Below are 18406 nucleotides of genomic sequence, written 5' to 3'. Positions count from 1 at the left end.
GCTGATGCTTTGAATTAGAACACAGAGTATTTGTGTGTGTGTGCCAGATTGTGTGTGTTAAGTGGGTGTGGAGGGTGTCCAGAATATGTGAGCTGTTGCTTGCTGTTCACTCCCAGCTTGAAGCTCAGCAAATGCATCAGGAGAGAAAAGAGCAGAGGCACACAGAAACTGACTGAGAGCAAATTAATGGGCACCAGCGCAGAGAAAATTGTTCTAGAGTAAGTATCAGTTCTCTATATGAGCTTTCATTAACCCTGTGGTGGATACATTTTAATAGAAATCTTGTGAAAACAGCATGTGTGGGTATCCGAGGTTTATTTTTTACAACATGTACCTTTAAACTATCAAACTAGCTTTTAATATCAAAGCACATTAAAAGCAGCAATTTTGTAGTTTCTGAAAGTGCTTGTGCTGCACAACAGGTCCTGAATTTGTATGTCTATTGTATATCTACTGAAGGCATGGTCTTAAGTGTCAATAAGCAAAGAAAAAGATGAGATGTAGGCAGCAGGTAATAAAATAAATTGAATCATAACAATAAAAAAAAGTAGGAATAGTGAATTAACTCATGGTATCATATTGAATCTACTGTATTTATTACATGTAATATGTAATTGTTGCCTTTCATAAATAATGCAAAGCTGTTTGTGTATTGCTTGTATGTCTCAAAAAATGTGAATTACTGTTAAAAGATGAGCAAAAATGATCATCTTGGAAGCTGATCATGTGATTTAACTTATATCCATTTAAAAACATACTACAGTCACAGCTCCTCATACAAACCTGAGCTATAACATCTTATTTTACCAACCGTGAACATAGCATTTTTCGACTGCTACATCATTACCTGGATCATTAATGTTTCTATGTAGTGCCACACAGTGCGGGGCCAAAAATCTCACTCTGGTGTCACTCAGTGGTGGTGACAGAAATTCAGTGTTTGTGCCAAATGTTGTTTGTAGAAAGGAAGCTTACAAGTGAGTGTGTGGGCTAGAAACATCTTAATGACATGCTAAACAGTGTAAATGATCTATTGTGAGCCTTGTGAGTCAAACAAATACACACCCCCAGGCTCTTAGCATTATGTGAGTATAAGCAGCCCGTAGCCCTGCTGAACTCACCAGCAGTGATGGCTAATGTACTAATGTCTGTTTTGTCATTGCTTTAAGCACATCATCACTGGTGATTTCTTTTGTTCTTCAGAAGCAATTGAGGTGATAATTATAAAACTAAATTTACTGATAGTTTTTTTCTTTTTTCTTTTTTTGGCGTGTAGTTCTGTTTGTCCATTCACACCGCTTTTGGTTTAAATTGTCCAGTATGGAGATATCAACTGTAGAGTGTAATGGAACCAGAAAGCACTCGCCTGGTTACTTAGTAGTGAGCAGTTTCACTTAGTTTCAGTTTTCTTTCTAAGAAACTGGGAAGTAAGTCTGTGGCACAAAGCTGAGCTGCAATTGCTAGTTTACCATTTTTTCCCCTCTTTTTTTGCGGTTGGTGGATCAGTTCGTAAAAATAAGCTCACTGACCACTTTATTAGGTACATTTTGCTTATACAGGGTCACATCCCTTTTGGCTTTAGAGCAGCCTTAACTCTTTGTTGCACAGATTCAATGAGGGGTTTGGAAACATTCCTTAAACATGCTGATGTAGATTGATTCATTCATTGATTCACCCTTGATTCATTCCAAGGGTGCTCTGTAGGTTCCAGATACAATTAGTTCTTGAATCTTGAATCTACTGTGCAGGCCATTTGAGTACAGTGAGTCAATGTCATGTTCAAAGCAGTTTTTAAATGATTTGAGTTTTGTGACATGGTGTGTTATCCTGCTGAAAGCAGCCATCAAAACATGGCTGCTTTCAGACATGGTCAGTAACAATTCTCAGACAGGCTGTGGTGTTTGAACGGTGCTCAGTTTGTGCGCCAGGAAATCTCCCCCGCGCCATTACACCACCAGCCTGAACTGTTGATACAAGGCTTTCATATTTCTTATCCCAAATTCTGTCCCTACCATCCAAATGTCGCAGAAGAAAATGAGATTCATCAGGTCAGGATAATCTTCTATTGTCCAAATTTGGATAGCTCGAATAAATTGTACCTTCATTTTCCTGTTGTGCGTTTTCCTGTGTTGTGCTTTCAGAGATGCTCTTCTGCATCCTGTCATTTTACAGTAAGTGGTTATTTGAGTCACTATTGTCTTACTATCAGTGTCAAGCAGTCTGGCCATTCTGCTCTGACTTCTGGCATCAAAAAGGCATTTTCACCCAAGCAACTGCTGCTCATTGGATATTTTCTCTTTTTTCTCTGCAAACCCTAGAGATGGTTGTGTGGGAGTTCAACAGTTTCTGAAATACGCAGACCAATCCATCTGCTTAGAATTTTTTTGTGTGTGCAGCTAGATCAGGAATTGTGGAAAGAAACATTGTTGCTGAGTCTTCTTTTTTGGTGATTCTAGGAAAAATCTTAGAATACGATTTTCTGTGAACTCTCTCCAACGTCTCATCTGCTACTTTTTCATTGCGTTGTGTTCTTGACAAATTTGCAAAATCGGGCACTGTCAATATTATCATAGAACTGTTTTGATTTTTATTTCATTTTTTTAAATATCAAAGTTAGTTGCTTCCTGATGCTTGTTTGCCGTTTGGTTTTCTTATGGCTCACTCTTCTGCAATAATTTAATGGCAGTAGACCAGACATCAAGCTCCGCTTAATCATTTGTATTTTTTTAAATGTAATTTCTGATTTTTTTTTATATATTCATGAGCAGTCTGCTTTTTATATACAGAGGTTGTCTTAAAAAATCATCCCAAAAATACTAATAAATGTATCCATTATTAGCTTTTTGACTTTGTCACTGTCTGGCTTTAACTATATACTATAATTGTTCACTCGTGGAACTTCATCATCACATTCAAATAATAAAGGGTGAGCCCTTACATGGCCATACTGAGGATCATGAAAGCCTATACGATCAGACGGGTAGCTGTCCTCGCAGGGACCAATAACTGATCTTTACAGTACAAAGCTCCGCAGCCTCTTTTCATGTCACTTTCATTGAGTGGAGGGCCACGGTGCGAGCTCTATAAAGTGGCTGGGCCCATTCAAGGGACTAAAGAGGACAAAGCTGAGCTCACTGCGGCACCACAGACTCACAACCAAAATAGGAATGAAGCAGAGGGGGAAAGGGAGGGGAGGCTGTTAACAGAAAGAGAGGGAGAGAGGGAGGGATTTTAAATTAATCTGCTGAATATATTTACTGGAAACTGATGAGAAATGGTTCTCTGGAACACCAGGTTCACTCTTTGTGGTGTGTAGTGTATGAAAATAAAAGTCATATCACTGTGGAGAATCTCTGGAACACTTTCATATATTTTTACATCAGATTGAACACTTAAAATCTGAGAATTACTGCCTTAAAATATGAATAAATATTCTGGTTATTTAAAAGTTGGAAGTATATGATGCTATGTACTACTGCCTGTTAATGGTAAGTGATGTCTTGGGTATGAGCTAACCCACTGTGTCTATCAATGAGTCAACTGAACCTCATCCCTCATCCCCCCAAATTTTTGTACTCGTTGATAACTTTGTGTTATAAAAACCTATTTGATTGCTTTCTTGTGTGTCTGCATGTGGCTTAACAACAGCACTACAGAGCTGATAAAAACCCCTTCAGAACAACATAACCGTTTATAGTCATGTTTTGCTTCTGTCTCCTCCTTAAACTTAACCCTTTGCAGTTCGCGATACACAGCACGCATCGCCTCTGCTGCAGAGATGCTTTGAAGATCCTTTTTAGCGTGTGCGTTGCCAAATGAAGATCACACACCTCAGTGCTGCCAGTAAATGTGCAGTCTCCATCAATGATAGTAAGTAAAGAGAAATAAGAGCTCCTTTATGTGTGCACACTCTTCCAGCTGACACCATGGATGAAGCTGCAGGCTGGTCTCCGAGTGGCTCCCATGGAGCTCGGCAGTAGGATGCAAGTGTGTGTCTCCATCTGTTTGCTCCCACAGATGACTTCCCATCTTTGCTTACTCATCCTGTCTGGCTTGGCAGTCTCATCCCAATTTGGTGAGTCCATCTACTCTTTTGTTTTTATTGAGTTTGGCCACGAGATAAAGTCAAAAGAAGCATTGTTGTTCAATAAAAATGCCACTAAATTAAAAAAATTACAAAATTGTTTTATTAAAATGTTGAAATGTGGTAGCACTGTGCTTAAATAAAGCTTAGATGTACTTGTGCTGTAGCCTGTTATGGCACTTTACACTTATGCTTCTTCCAGAGGATTATTTGTATGTTTTATTACACTACATTTATAACGACTTTTAAACTTTTAAACAAAAAAGGAAACAATCATACAACTGACATATTCTCTCATGAGAATATACTCTTAAATGTATATACTAATAATAAAACTACTACTACTACTACTACTACTACTACTACTAATAGTTCCGGTTTTTTAAAGAAGATGCCTTTACCATCCTGTTCAAATATTGAAATTACTAATAAACTAAAGCTTTAACTTCTGGTTCAGCAACAGTGATACTATCAGCTGTGGGTAAAATTGATAAGTTGCTCACATATTATCATCTGTATTTGCTGATTGAAGAAATATATCAGCAAATTATCAATTTATTACTATTCAAGTACGAAAATAACCATTAGTTGGTGTCCCCTGCAAAACAACATGAACACATCATTTATATCAAACAGTTTTAGTTTAAGTTAAGTTTTAGTTTTAACATTCACCTGACCATATCTGTAATATCAATACTTTTACGTAAGTTAATATTTTGAATACTTCCACTAGTGCTGGATAAAATATTGAATAACATATTCAAAGCACACTGAATGGATACACTGTGTGTGTTCCAGGTTTGGAGGATGTTTTCTTCAGTCCGCAGGACCAGACAGTCAGAGAAGGAGAGGGAGTTTTCCTCCGGTGTGTATCAGGGGAGAGTTCACCTCCTGCAAGCATCACATGGCTCAAAGATGGAAAGGTGGTCACAAGAGGTAGACAGATTCAGGTAAAAAACAACTTCAGATTTTAGAAGGGCATCAAAGACTACTTTCTTGCAGAGTAGGACAAAAAGCAGTAAATATATCTGGTAGATATTAATGTAGTAACAGTCTCCATTAGACTCCAAGACAATAATCAGGCATAGCATGGAGAACAGTTTTTACACTTTGCGTTTCTTCTGCAGTTTAGAGAAATCCAAGCTAAAGAAAGGCCAATTTCATTCTCAAATTCATGTTTTTAACAGTTTTCTTGTGAATTTTAAAGTCATGGTTTGAGCCTCAACTTGATGGTTGGACATAAATTTCATGTGTAAGGCATCCACCTGCACTGCTGGAAACTACTATAATCAGATCAGGCTGTAGTTTCTCTCTTGGGCGTCTTCATTATATATATATTAAAAAACTAATTGATTAGGAGTTTGATTACCCTGATTTTTCTTTTTCTTTTTCTTTAAACAGCATTTACTGAAACTGCTATAGCAATTTTTTTGTAGGTGCAAAATTTTCTGTCTGGAGAGCTTTTACACAGAACACAGTGCTGACTTAAATGCTGGGCAACCTTACAAATAGAAATTGATTTGAAGAACTCACAAACCTCAAGGAGACTCTGAAAGCCTCATGAGAAAAAAAACACTTTTTATTTCACTCAGGGCAAAAATAAAACAGAAAAATACATGTTGTTTCTTTTAACTTTGATATTGGACATATTTTCCATACTGTATGTGTCATCCTGCTCAGGGTGAATATGGAGGTGGCCACCAGAAGAAAACGTCAGGCACTCTTCATCTTTTCAACGTAACATTAGAAGATGAAGGGGTTTACGTTTGTGTCACACACAATCCTTCACTGAACATCAGCAAGAAGAGCAGACAAGCCAGACTTACTGTGCAGGGTGAGGCTTTTTCTTTAATTCACATTGACAAATTTTCAAATTGCAGCTGATCCAGGAGAGTTTATTAAATATAAATCCTGAGTACTGCTTTAATTAAAAAAAAAAAAAAAACTAAACTAATTTATCATACTTGTGTGTGTTTGCAGAGGGTTAGTATCTTACTGTGACTGTCTGCCTTGCAGGGGTCCCTCGGAGGCTGCAGTTCATCCAGGGCCCTGACAACATCACTGTTGCTATAGGAACTGAAGTCTCCATGCACTGCAGTGTTCTCGGCTTCCCTGTTCCCATGGTGCACTGGTTCAAAGACGGGTGCCTCCTGATGAACTGCTCCGGCTCGTTCAGCCTCCAAAACAATGGACAGCTGCTCACATTCAGGTCCAACACTGCATGGCAGAACAGGAATATTAATTCTTTATTGTTCAACTCCAACTGTGGTTGACAGTTGATAATACAGTCAAAGATTTTGTCTTTTTTCTTCTGGTACAAATATAATAGTTTCTGGTTCTTACTGGTGCATAAAAGAAGGAAGGATAAAGAGGATTGATAAAGATTGGGTGTTTTAGAGAAAGAAGACATTCCTGTAAATATTCTGTATTCCCTGCAGGGTTGCCTCACAACAAGACTGTTGTGTTTAAATCTGCCGCTGGGGGGTTCCCTCCAGGAACTCTGGCTTCCTCCCACAGTTCAAATATTAATTAGTGTTTCTAAACTGGCTGCAGATGAGTCTAAGAAGAAAAAAAAAAAAAGCAAACAAAATCAAAAAGAATCCCTAAATGTTAAAATTACATTTAAAATATTTTTTGTGTTTGTCTTCTCCAGAAATGTGAGCAAGGAGCATGAGGGCTCGTATCACTGTGAAGCATCAAACCAGAAAGAGACAATCAGGTCGCAGCCAGCCTTCCTACTTCCAGCTGGTATTGTAAACTCTGAACTGTTTAACTCAAGCAAGTGAATTGCCTTGTTAAAACTGTTTAGGTTTCTGCTTCAGCAGATTCCATGCTGTAAAAATCAGTAAAATCCAATAAGAGCAGATGTCCAAACTTATTAGTGATTTACATTTTGTGTTTACAGAAATGGACTGGAGTTTTGTGGAGCAGCCCACAAATCTAACGGTGAAGAGCGGCAAAAATGTTACGGTAACCTGTAGGCCTCCGTACAGCAGACCAGCAGCGCAGGTGTCCTGGTTTAAAAACAACCGGCTTCTCACTCCCACTGAAAATGTAACAATGCTGCCCAGTGGAGACCTCTTCATCCACAGGTCTTTATTGTTCATGCCTCATTATATGACTAGATAAATTAAATATAACACAAGAATTGTGTATAAATTAAAACTAGTTGGGCCAAAACTTGTAAATGTTTTACTTTAGTTAATTTGCATTTTTTACGGTATGTTTAGCGCTTAACATGAAGTCATGGAGTTATAAAACTGTGCCTGTAAATACAGCTCCAGGCAGCTGATTTTTGTTTTTAAAAGCTATGCTGACCCTTTTCATAATTTTCTCTGTAGTGTGCAGGACCACGATAGTGGCAGCTACTTCTGCAGGGCCTCAAACACCCATCTTCAAAGATTTCTTACCTCGAGACGAGCAACACTCACTGTTTTGGGTATGACATCTGGCAGCCCTCCCTACTATCTCACTGGAAATGTATATATACATATATATATATGTATAGGTGCATAATAATATTTCAGACAGTGCTTTCCCTTCCTGGCAGCCCCTCCATCCGTCAAGCTATGGCCCCAGGTGTTGACGGTGCCTTTGGGTGCTCAGGTGGTGCTGGAATGTCAGGTGTCTGGCCACCCTTTACCGTCCATCAGCTGGATGAAAAGAGGCCACACCAAGCAGACAGGAGGCAAAATTGCATTGGGGTAAGTTACAGTGTTCTGACTTTTTGAAAATTTTGTACACAAGCAGTTCATAATATATGGCAGCTTTCATGTTTCCTATTCAGACAGAGAAATGCCACTCTCTACATCCAGTCAGTCCGGAGCTACGATGAGGGGGTGTATGTGTGCGAGGCGTCCAACACACTGGGACAAAGCCATGGCACAGCACTCCTGAGAGTTGCTGGTAAATTTTAAACCTTGCTGTTTTGCAATGTATTTACTCCTCAGATCAATAGACGAGTCAAAGTCAAGTCAGGAGCATGTGCCTGATACTTACTAAGCATTTATACACTTTAGATGTTGTGGTTGGTTCAATACTAGGTATGACGACAGGTATGTTCTTGTTAATGCAAATCTTTTAGATCATAATGAAGGTGAGGATTTAGATATGAGTTTGGTCTGACCCACTGATAAGTGTACTAAATAAAGCAAACCCTAGCCAGGAAGGCAAAGGGATTGTTGTCCCTCTGCTTTATGCCCCTATTTAACATTGCTTTTAAGTTGCAGTGAATTTGTAATTCCCTATAAGGTATCTTCATATAGTGTACATAATATTATCAAAGCATGGGCGTGGTCCTCATTGGCAGATCAACAAGTGTGTGTGATCATTCATTATAACATGTCAGCTGTACTGTGTTGTTTCGAGAGTGCAGGAAAACTAGGCTGCAAAAATGAAAAATCATGAATACTTATCTAATAGGTATTAAGCTGAAATGCATTAAAGAAAAGAAAAGAAAAAACCTGTTGCTATTATAGAAAAGTACGTGCTCGCACCCAAGCCTTTGATCCAGGGTCCTTCTAAAAGAACTGAATTATACACAGGAAAGAAACTGAGAAATTCTTCTTGTGTAGTACAAACGTCTTACAAATTTGAAATTAAAGGACATGGAGATCACCTTGAAATCCAGTCTTGCAAATGTGATCAAAGTAACAGACCATTTGAATGAAATTGTCATTTTATTTGCCATCTGCACACATTGCTAGTTTCATAAAATCATTCTAAAGAGTCATAGTCCAGGAAGCAGAACATACCGTGTCCTCAAAATTTTACATAGTTACTAAAATCTTTATAGGGGAACAGTTCTTGTATGTGTTATTTCTTTAAGGCACTTCTATGATCTATGAGCTTTATGTGACTTTTTTGATATTGTCTTTTCAATTTTCCCCTCTGCTTGGGCCAGTGAGCCCTTTAATAGTGGTCTTTAAAGATCAGGTGACCTACACGATTGGGACTTTAGTGGTCCTGCCCTGCAGAGCAATGGGGATTCTCCCTATCACATACACCTGGACGAGGGGCAGAACAGAGCCACAGTCCCCTATCAGTACCACCGAAGGCAGACACATAGATGGTGAGTCTAGTTTGTCTGGAGTCATTCTGCATTACTTTTCATCACGAAAACAGAGTAACAGTTTCAGGCACAATGTCCCCTACTTCATAGGTATGTAGAAGAGAATAAAATCTGAATAAGTTAATGTAACACACAGAACAACTTTATTGCTTGATGACCCTGATTAAGGCCACAGATCCAGTCAAGCAGTAGAGTTGTTCTATATACCACAAGTGTTGCTGCAGCTTGAACTTTCTCAGCATTTATTTTAATCACCAGGTCCATCATTTGGAGTTGTTTTCAGCATTTAAAATAAGTAGCATTCTCGGCAGAGATGGAAGTATACAGGTTTTTTTTTTTTTTTTTCTAATTTCTAAACGGTATGTGAGATCTCAGCTCTTTGTGTTGTGTTGTGTTTTGTCTTCTGGCCTGCAGAAGATGGGTCCCTGCATATTTCCAGTGTGCAGTACTCTGATGCAGGAGAGTATTACTGCACTGCTGAGAACCGAGCAGGACGACATCAGAAACGGATGATCCTCATCATCACAGGTGTGTTGATTTACCACCTCATGTTATTTCTTCTCAGTGGCAATATTACTAAAATCATACCTGCATTTGGTATGCAATGGTAAAGCTCTATGAACAAAAATGAGGATGTAAAATGTATGAACAATTTGGCAATTTAATTGAAGTGACAGACTCCAATATGTTGAGATCAAGGCTTTGTGAGGGGTCAGACTAGTTTTTTCAGGACATTGAGATGTTTTTCATGACTATCAGTATCAGGGGAATTTGCAACTGTCTTCTGGTCATTTAGAGTGGGTGAAGTTCTGCAATCACACAGTGCATACTTAAACAACAAAATACTTCTTTGACCCCATATACCCAAGTTTCATTTGCTTGTTGATTCTCTTTCATGTCATCCTTTGTCTTATGCTGAAGATCGACCTTCTGATAGAGGCAAACGGACAAGACTGGTTTTGTCTGCTGTGAGTATTGAGGATGTGGAAGTCTTTGCTATAGCTTGTGTATTTTGTTCTCAAATCATTTTTGCTAGACCTTGGTTTTATTTTCATAAGCAGTTCCAGTGTAGAAGCTGCAAATTCTCTAAGTGCATTTTTTTTTCGCACAGATCAGATGGTAATGCATTGTCTACCCCTGTTTATTATTTGGTCTATGGACTTATTCATTTTTGATTGTGTCAAATGTGTCTCCTCTGAAAATAATCAGTGTTTTGAATATTTTTAGAGCACCAGCGATAATGAACAACGTCCAGCTTCCAAGTGGAGTGACTCAGTAGCCGAGCAGCGCTTTAAAACAACACGTTATCCACATGTACAGGAAAAGCATAATGAGACAACATGTATGTATTTAAAAAAAACAACTTAGCTCCAGTCATGTGTTGTGTAGGTCATTCAATATAACAAATATATAGTTACAAGTTAACAGGCTAAAACACGGTGCTATATGGTTATAAGGTAAAATGAATATGGCTGAAAGCAGTGGTAAGGTCTCAGTCATACAGGCCTAGAGACCAGTCAGTGACTACCCCTGGCAACCACAGGTCACTAAGGAAAAATGTGTATTCCCAGATCAGCTGGTGAGTGGTTTTTGGAAGTTTTTAGTGGTTGCTGGCAGTTGCTAGGTAAAATTGGTCACAAAGAGGGATTCAGATCCTCAATGAAAACCTTGTTGCAATTATTTTGGTTGCCAGCAGATTGCTGTGGTCAGCTGCAGTTTGCATGGGAGACACCAACTTTTTCACCAACACTCACCAAGCAGTACTGAAACAGTGTGACATAAATGGAGGTTACTTCCTGTTATAAGGGAGTTTTTCCTTCCCACTGTCTCCAAAGTGCTTGCTCATAGGGGGTCATATGATTGTTGGATTTTTCTCTGTATATATTATTGTAGGGTCTACCTTACAACATAGAGCGCCTTGAGGTGACTGAAGTTGTGATTTGGTGCTATGCAAATAAAACTGAATTGAATTGAATTGAAAATAAAAGTATCCTCTTTTGAAACGTGCTGGTTGGAGCTGTAAGGCACAGCTTTGACCCCAAAGCTATTCAAAAAACTATGGGTGAAAGCAGCAATCTGCTAGCGGCCAAAGTGATCACAAGGAGGTTTTTTTGGCGCAACCACTTACCAACTGGTCAAGAATATTGAATTTTCCCTAGAAACCTGTGGTTGCCAAAGAGTCAAGATCTGTGTGACTTAAAGCTGGGACTTAAAGAGTCATACAAAACAATTGTCTGCCTTTAGTCTAACATCAGAGGAAGAAGCAAACGTGCAATATATACATTTTTGTAATATCTATTATTCAGGCCTGGTCTGAACCGCTTCAGTGATTTTCCAGTTTAATTGCTGTACGGTATGGTGTACCGTAGTACAGCTGAGTCAGGCGATGGTAGAGTTAGAAGTTGGGTAACCAGAAGTTCTCACAAACTTTCCAGGATAAAGGTATCATTTCAATTTTGTGTCTGTTGCCATTGCCACCAGACAAAAAAAGATGTGTCAGGACATCCAAAAGCTAAAAAAAACAGTGCTAAATGCCAAATAATCCTGCTATAAGAGCTGCAGGAGTTTTTTCTGCGCAGATTTCAAAATTGACATGGAAATATTTTGTTTAAAAATGTAATAAATCATATTTTTGTGTCTATGTTAATGCTACTTTATGATTCAGTTACAAGAAATATTAGCAAATATAAATGTAAAGCAACAATTATGAGAGGCATTATTCTGGTGCGCACGTTACTAATCGAACTGCTTACAAAATGTATGGCTGGATCCCTTCAGATGAAATCAGATTTTTTTTCCCTCTGAATGACACATAATAATAACACACAACATAAAATTGTTTAGGATATATCAAAGAAAATAAAGAATAAACTCTTTTTTTAATATTTACAGGTACCAACCCAGACAGTGCAGCTACATTTCCAACATTTTTAAGAAAAGCCGGGGGTGAGCTAAATATGCCATTGAGGACGCTTGCCCATGTTTTACATCACCATTTGAAACAGCCAACAACCAATTCCACCCAGTCGTTACTCAGTCAGATCAAGCCTCCTCTTCATCTGAACCTCCAAGCTCTACACACCCAAGTACCAATGACCATTAAACCACATTTTATTTCACACAGTGAACCAGCTGCAACACAGAGCCTGGCACCTGAAGTAACTAGTGGAGTGTTGGTCGAAACCCTTCAGCATCCGTTCAGTGAAAGTCGATCCCATTTGAGACAAATGCCATCAAAATTTCAGCATTCAGCCAGTAACAAGTTGTTTATAGTGCCCAGTTCTCAGGACCATTCTGTGCCTCAAGTTAATCAAATTGCAGAGACATCAGTAACTCAGCAACCATTTCAGCTACGTGCTACTGGACCTTTTGGCTTTCTAAAATCGGACCCCTTCATGACAACTCCGACACCAAATCCTGTTACCCACGCTAAGATGAGACACTCTGATTCAGTCACCCTGACAGTTGCCTATAAAATATCATCATTTCAGCCTTTGCAACCTTCACCAACCCTCTCACAAACAACTCAAACTGATCCTCAACACTCCTCTACCTTAAGTTTTTTACCAAAGTTTCATCTTGAGCTTTCTACAATTCAGTATAATCTGCCTTCAACAGAACTTCCATCTTCTTTAATCCCCAAGCCTCCAATATCCGAAATTCATCTTTCAACAACAACACCTTCAGCCAGTTCCAAACTTTCTCAAACCCAACCTGAATCATCTCCAACACAAAATTCACAGCTTCCATTCTCCACCATCCACCCTTCCGATCAGGCCGTCCATCCTTCATTGTTAGACCCTGAGGTAGTCCAACAGGTCAACAGGTCACATTGGCTGAATACTACTCGTGAAAGTCATCCAGTTCAGCCAGAGCTCACAGACTGGTTGAAAAGGAACACTTCCCAGTCACCCATGACTAGCAATGATCCCAGGTAGGCAAAATAAAAAAATGATAGATTGATAAATATTTCACCTGAGTTTATTACATTTAGGGAACAAAAGTAATAAAACATCAATAAGTCACTACCTTCTCCATTTCAGAGTGAAGCAGCAATCACCATCATGGCTGCCTGTGCTGGAAAAACATGACATCCCCATTGTGGTGGGAGTGGGTGTATCTTTGGCTTTCATCTTTATCACTGTTACCTTCTATTCTGTGGTACAAAAGAATGAACCCGCACCAACAAGCCGAGCAGGTCAGCAATCCGCCCTGCATGAAATGCTAGTGTCTTGGTTTTCCTAAAATCATGACCATATTTTGGCAAAATCGAAATGATTGGGGTGGTGAGGCTGCGACAGTCTGGTGATCTGTCCAGGGAGTACCCCACCTCTCACCCTATGGTAGCTGGGATAGACTCCAGCCCACCCTTGACCCTGAATTGGATAAGTGAAAGAGGATGGATCTTGATGGAATTGATAGAAAGTTATTAACCAACACTGCACTGGCTAGCAAGTGAGGTGCTAGTGTAACAAGTTGTAATTAACTGTGTATTAGAGTGTGAGGTTTGGCTAGTAAAATTAAACTATAATTAAACTATAGAGACTAAAACCAGGAAGTGAACGTTTGTATTTTGACATTGGGCATTTTAACATTGACTTGTTTATGAATTAACTCGCTTAAAGAGCCACCCTAAAGTGGCCATTTAAAGAACTGCAGGTTTTCCATATATACTTGGCTCAAACAAAAATGATATAACATAATAATAACTGAGCTCTACATGTGCTTTCAGATGAATTTTTAACACTGAACACAGTCTGGTTACCTCTTATATCTTTTTGCCAAGGTAAGCTAAATTAGCTTTATTTTAAACAGGTAATTGATCCACTTGTTTCACTCTACCAGAAAGCACATATGTAGAGCATTTTAACCCAAATGTGACTTTTTATTATTACGTCAAAACCACTTTACATGTCTTTGACAGCTCAGAGGAATTTAGGTGTTCCCATACGACATGCTGAACATCGAGCTGCAGGACGTACGTATGAAAACAGGTACTCTACTTCTCAGAATAGAAAAATAAATTAGCCTTCACAACCCATCTTTCTGCATTCTAATACCAAGTGTTGTATGTCTTATGCAGAGCGTTTGAAGATGATGACTGTGTTGCAGTGATTGAACAGAGCCCCAACACATCAGAAACCAGAGCCAGACCCCCAGGGCCCAGCCTGGTTACGGTGCAGATGGAGCGCACGTTTGATGAACTACAAGAGGATACCCAGCACTCTCTGGACAACCACTCAGTCACTGTAGAGACGTACCCTGAGCCTATTCTTGACACCAAGGTCTGGTAACACAGAAACACTTTACCATAAAAAATGTATTCAGACATTTTTATCCGTGTTTAAGGGGAAGTTAAGAAAGTTACAAATTTATTGAGGCAACACAATAGTATGGTCGTCAGCACCATTGTCCCACAGCAAGAAGGTCCTGGGATTGAATCCACCGAGCCACAGCAACAGCCTTTCTGTGTGGATCTTGGAGTGTGCATGTTCTCCGGCTTCCTTCCACAGTCCACAGACATGCGTGATAGCCTTCTGATAGACTGGTGACCTATCCAAGGTGTGCCCCACCTCTCACCCTGTGACAGCTGGGATAGGGTCCAGAACAACCACTGATGAGTCTTCTTCTTCTTTGGACTTCTTAGGCAGTCAACACAGCAGATCATCTGCCTCTATCTCAGCCCATCCCTTACATCCTCCAACCCTCTTTATGTCCTCTTTCACTACCTCCATGAATTTTCTCTAGGGTCTTCCCCTTTTCTTCCTGCCTGGCAGCTCCATATTAACATAAAATACTAACATATTTGCTTACTATATTGACTATCCTTCCTCTGCACATATCCAAGCTATCTCACCCTACCCTCTCTAACTTTGTCTCCAAACTGGTCAACCTGAGCTGTCCCTCCAATATACTCATTTCTAATTTTGTCCTGTTTCACTCTCGGTCAAAATTTGAGCATCTTCACGTCTACCACCTCTCGCTCTGCCTCTTGTCTTTTTGTCAGTGCTTTCCCTCTTGGCAATGATAATTTTATTTAAATAGCACATATGCTTTACATAGAAGATAAAAACCTGATTGCTGCCCCTTGCTGCGATCCTTCTGTCACAAACCACCCCTGAAACTCATCTCCACCCACTCCATCCAGCCTGGATAACTGGAAGAGGATGGTTGGATGGGTCACATTGTTAATGATAAATATTAGAAATTATTATATTTAGTTATGAAAACAGCATATCCAGCTTTGTTTATTTAACTAACAACTGTGGCATAGTATATAACCTATAGGGGGAGCTAAAACCCTATATAAGTGTACAAACCGTCACAGTTTGCACAGTTTAATAAAAAGAACAAACCATTAAGATAATAAAAAAAAGTACTGCACTGAAAACAGTGCTGATGTCTCCATTTAATTTAAACTGGCACATGCAAGGACTAAACCAACAGCCTTATAGTAATAAAATGCTCAATCATCAGAGTTGTCTTTAAAGATAACAATGTGGCAACAGTGTAATGATTTCAATGCATTTTAAACATTTTTCTCTTATGTTATTATTAACAAATCCCCTCTACTTTCAGATTGATCCTTCTCTGGAGGAGGAGAAAGGGTGCAGTTTGTCCCAGCCCAGCATTCAGGTGCACTGTACTGAGGATTGGACCAGTAACAGAGGAGACAACCAAAGCCCATGCCAGGACACGTTGCCTCCTCCCTCACCCTTAATCTCCCGTTCTCCTTCCCCATCACCACCATCCAGGCGGGAGGAAAGCGTGCACTCTTCTTTAACACTGCAGAGTGCTGAGCCATGCGTTGCACCTATCCACCACAGTCTCAGCATCTCACATGGCAACCCTCCACTGTTGCTGTCTCACAATGTCTCTGTGGGCCTCACCACAGTAGCTGTTGATGTCCATTTTTACCCTGCAGCTACTGCTCCAATGGCAGTTGGGACTAGTACTCACATTAATTCAGTTTCAAACTCCTCAACAGTGACTGCACCTCTTTTTAGCCCCACGTTAGCTAACAGCCAGGAGAATGATCAGTCAGCTTCCAGGCTGCATCAGTGTAAATAGCTACATTATAGGACAAATCATCTTCAGTGCTGGCACACATTAAGTGAAATGGGAACAAAGTTTTGGCTAGGTTGATGGTGTGGAGTTAGGAATGCATAGATTACTAACGGGCTGGCTAGCTGATCCAAATCACATTTAAGAGTGTTTTACACCAGTGGTGATAAGCAGAATATTATATTTCTCTTGGAGTTCATTTAGAGATTTTTTCTGTGTGAAAAAAAAAACAAATGTGAAAAAAAAGTGATGCAGACCAGAGTCAAACACCTATAGGTGTGAAAATGCCGTAAGTGACAAAGTGAGCAAAGTTGCAGCAAAAGACAAAGTAATATGACACCTGAGTAATTTGCAAAAGAACACATTATAATAACTCAGTTCTCTTTGCCATTAAGTATGAAACTAGAAGCAGCAGAAAGGCCAGCTAAACTTGCTATAGATAATGATGTGCCATCATCAGTAGTTGCTGATGAAACCCCAGTTTATCAGTTCACCTTACACATCTGTGCAGTGTCACAGGTGCAATTCATAGCAATTGTGCAAAACAGTTTTTTATGTTTGTGCAAGGATTTAACACACCTAGATTAAATCTGTTAAATATTGACGAGTAGAGGTAAGTGTTAGCAGATTTCCCAGTTTCTAGTTGTCATAACCAAACAGTGCTAACGTTTTCTTGGCTTTAGCTGCATACTTGATGCATGAGTGGAATCCTCATGCACACTTTTTGCCAAGGAATACAAATACATTTCCCAAAATGAATGTAAAACAGCTGACTAAGGAAGCAAATATTCAGTATTAGCATTCACATTGTTTTTCTTAATATATGTATTTATTAGTTTTAGGGCACAATTTATGTGTTATTCTTTATTGGCTACGTTTACTGTCAGGTTGTTTTGTTTTTGTTTTGTTCTTTAACCGTGAAAGAGAAAATGTAAATGTAGTATGAATTTATCTGTTTTACAGGCCTAAATGGACGTAGGGTATCTTGAGTAAAAATACTGTAATTTGTGTCTTTTTCTGTTAAACAGCCAAGGATACATGCTTTGCAATTTTTTTGTGATCCAGTCCTACAAAAATGTTTTGGTTCATGACTCATCATTATGTTGAGGTTGACTGTTACACCTTTTTGAAACCAAAGGATGGTAACTGGTATGTCAGTGAACATGTAGGCAGTACACCAAAAAGAGAACACCTTCATGCTGTTAAAATGTTAGTTGCATTACTTTATTAAAAAGCTGTAACTGTCACCATGTGCTTCATGAGTCCATATCCTGTATCCACTGTGTGTCCACTCTGACAAGATGCTAAGATGCTAGCAAGAAGCTTTCTGCACACCATGATATTGTTTTCATATCTTTCGGCAAGGAGACAGTAGTCATTCAAACTTTATCTGGAACTGTTTAGGTTAAAATTATGCTTAAAGGGCAACATAAAAAGAAAATCATGCACATACATTGTTAAAAAAAATGAAAAGACACATTATAAAGAGCATGAGGGAGAACACGACAAGTGATTTAAAAAAAGGGGGAAAGGGAAGACTGATCTATAGGATAACAAGTGGATCTCAAATACTTGGGAACGCAGCTGGGAATAACTAACATAATGACTTTGGAGGAAACTAATCTAGGCACAAGATACAGAGAAGAACAGTCAACCAAATAAAATGGGAAGAGAGCCACAACTGAATAGGGAGACAAGATTAACTTGACTAGGTCCTTGCTGTGTCCATGTGTTGATTTCTCTGAGTAGTCTGATATCTATAACACAGGTTAGATCAAACTGTTGGACAGCCACTCATATGAACTATTCATAACTAAAATTCAGCTTTGTTGTTGGTTTGTATTGCAGTGTCCTTCTGAAGTGGAGCATGCCAGAATACAGTCTCATGGGTTAATCAGTAATTCCTAACTAGGTAGAGATGTTGATATGAAAGTGAATATTTGTTTCTCTGTAAAATCAAGCTGAACTCTCCACAAAATCCACAAAGTCAACAGATTCAACACAGTTAAGAAACTCTTGAGACAGACTGTGTGGTGCAATTTTCTGGTCTTGCTCTGCAACAATGGCCACTGAGGATCTCTGCCGCCTTGTAGCAACAACACAGTGCTAATCAAGCCTCAATTCTCCCCTCTTGCTAGTGAACAATGATTTTACATGAAAAACCATACAAAAAAGTGACTTTAGAT

At 39.2% G+C, this 18406-nt stretch overlaps 1 protein-coding gene across 5 annotated transcripts; it reads left to right on the top strand.

Moving 5' to 3' along the window:
• The first annotated feature begins 117 nt into the window (after nucleotides 1–117).
• Nucleotides 118–17467, top strand: LOC146376548 (uncharacterized). 5 transcript variants are annotated; one of them, XM_084947043.1, is made up of 20 exons: nucleotides 118–218; nucleotides 3919–4075; nucleotides 4883–5034; nucleotides 5765–5918; nucleotides 6101–6293; nucleotides 6738–6832; nucleotides 6990–7176; nucleotides 7426–7523; nucleotides 7635–7788; nucleotides 7872–7990; nucleotides 8988–9155; nucleotides 9570–9683; nucleotides 10077–10123; nucleotides 10383–10497; nucleotides 12048–13089; nucleotides 13199–13353; nucleotides 13888–13941; nucleotides 14080–14149; nucleotides 14239–14440; nucleotides 15735–17467. In XM_084947043.1, exons 2-20 carry the CDS (start codon nucleotides 3931–3933, stop codon nucleotides 16224–16226), a joined length of 3756 nt encoding a protein of 1251 aa, XP_084803169.1. In that variant the 5' UTR covers nucleotides 118–218; nucleotides 3919–3930; the 3' UTR covers nucleotides 16227–17467. The 5 variants fall into 5 exon arrangements, with proteins under 5 accessions (XP_084803169.1, XP_084803170.1, XP_084803171.1 ...); XM_084947044.1 differs by having other exon boundaries at nucleotides 3742–4075; XM_084947045.1 differs by lacking the exon at nucleotides 13888–13941.
• The last annotated feature ends 939 nt before the right edge of the window (nucleotides 17468–18406 follow it).

The sequence above is a fragment of the Perissodus microlepis genome, chromosome 12, assembly GCF_051167445.1.
Source record: "Perissodus microlepis isolate ML-2025 ecotype Zambia chromosome 12, ASM5116744v1, whole genome shotgun sequence".
In the NCBI taxonomy this organism is placed as follows: domain Eukaryota; kingdom Metazoa; phylum Chordata; class Actinopteri; order Cichliformes; family Cichlidae; genus Perissodus; species Perissodus microlepis.
The sequence above is the reverse complement of the archived record's forward strand: the minus strand, read 5'-3'. Positions and strand labels throughout refer to the sequence as shown.

What these genes read in the sequence shown, in the direction of transcription:
- LOC146376548 (XM_084947043.1), top strand. Translation starts at nt 3,931, where the DNA reads ATGAAGCTGCAGGCTGGTCTCCGAGTGGCTCCCATGGAGCTCGGCAGT. An exon ending in CAAGAGGTAGACAGATTCAG is followed by an intron (nt 5,035 to 5,764) that starts GTAAAAAACAAC and finishes CATCCTGCTCAG; the next exon opens with GGTGAATATGGAGGTGGCCA. An exon ending in ATGACTAGCAATGATCCCAG is followed by an intron (nt 13,090 to 13,198) that starts GTAGGCAAAATA and finishes TCTCCATTTCAG; the next exon opens with AGTGAAGCAGCAATCACCAT.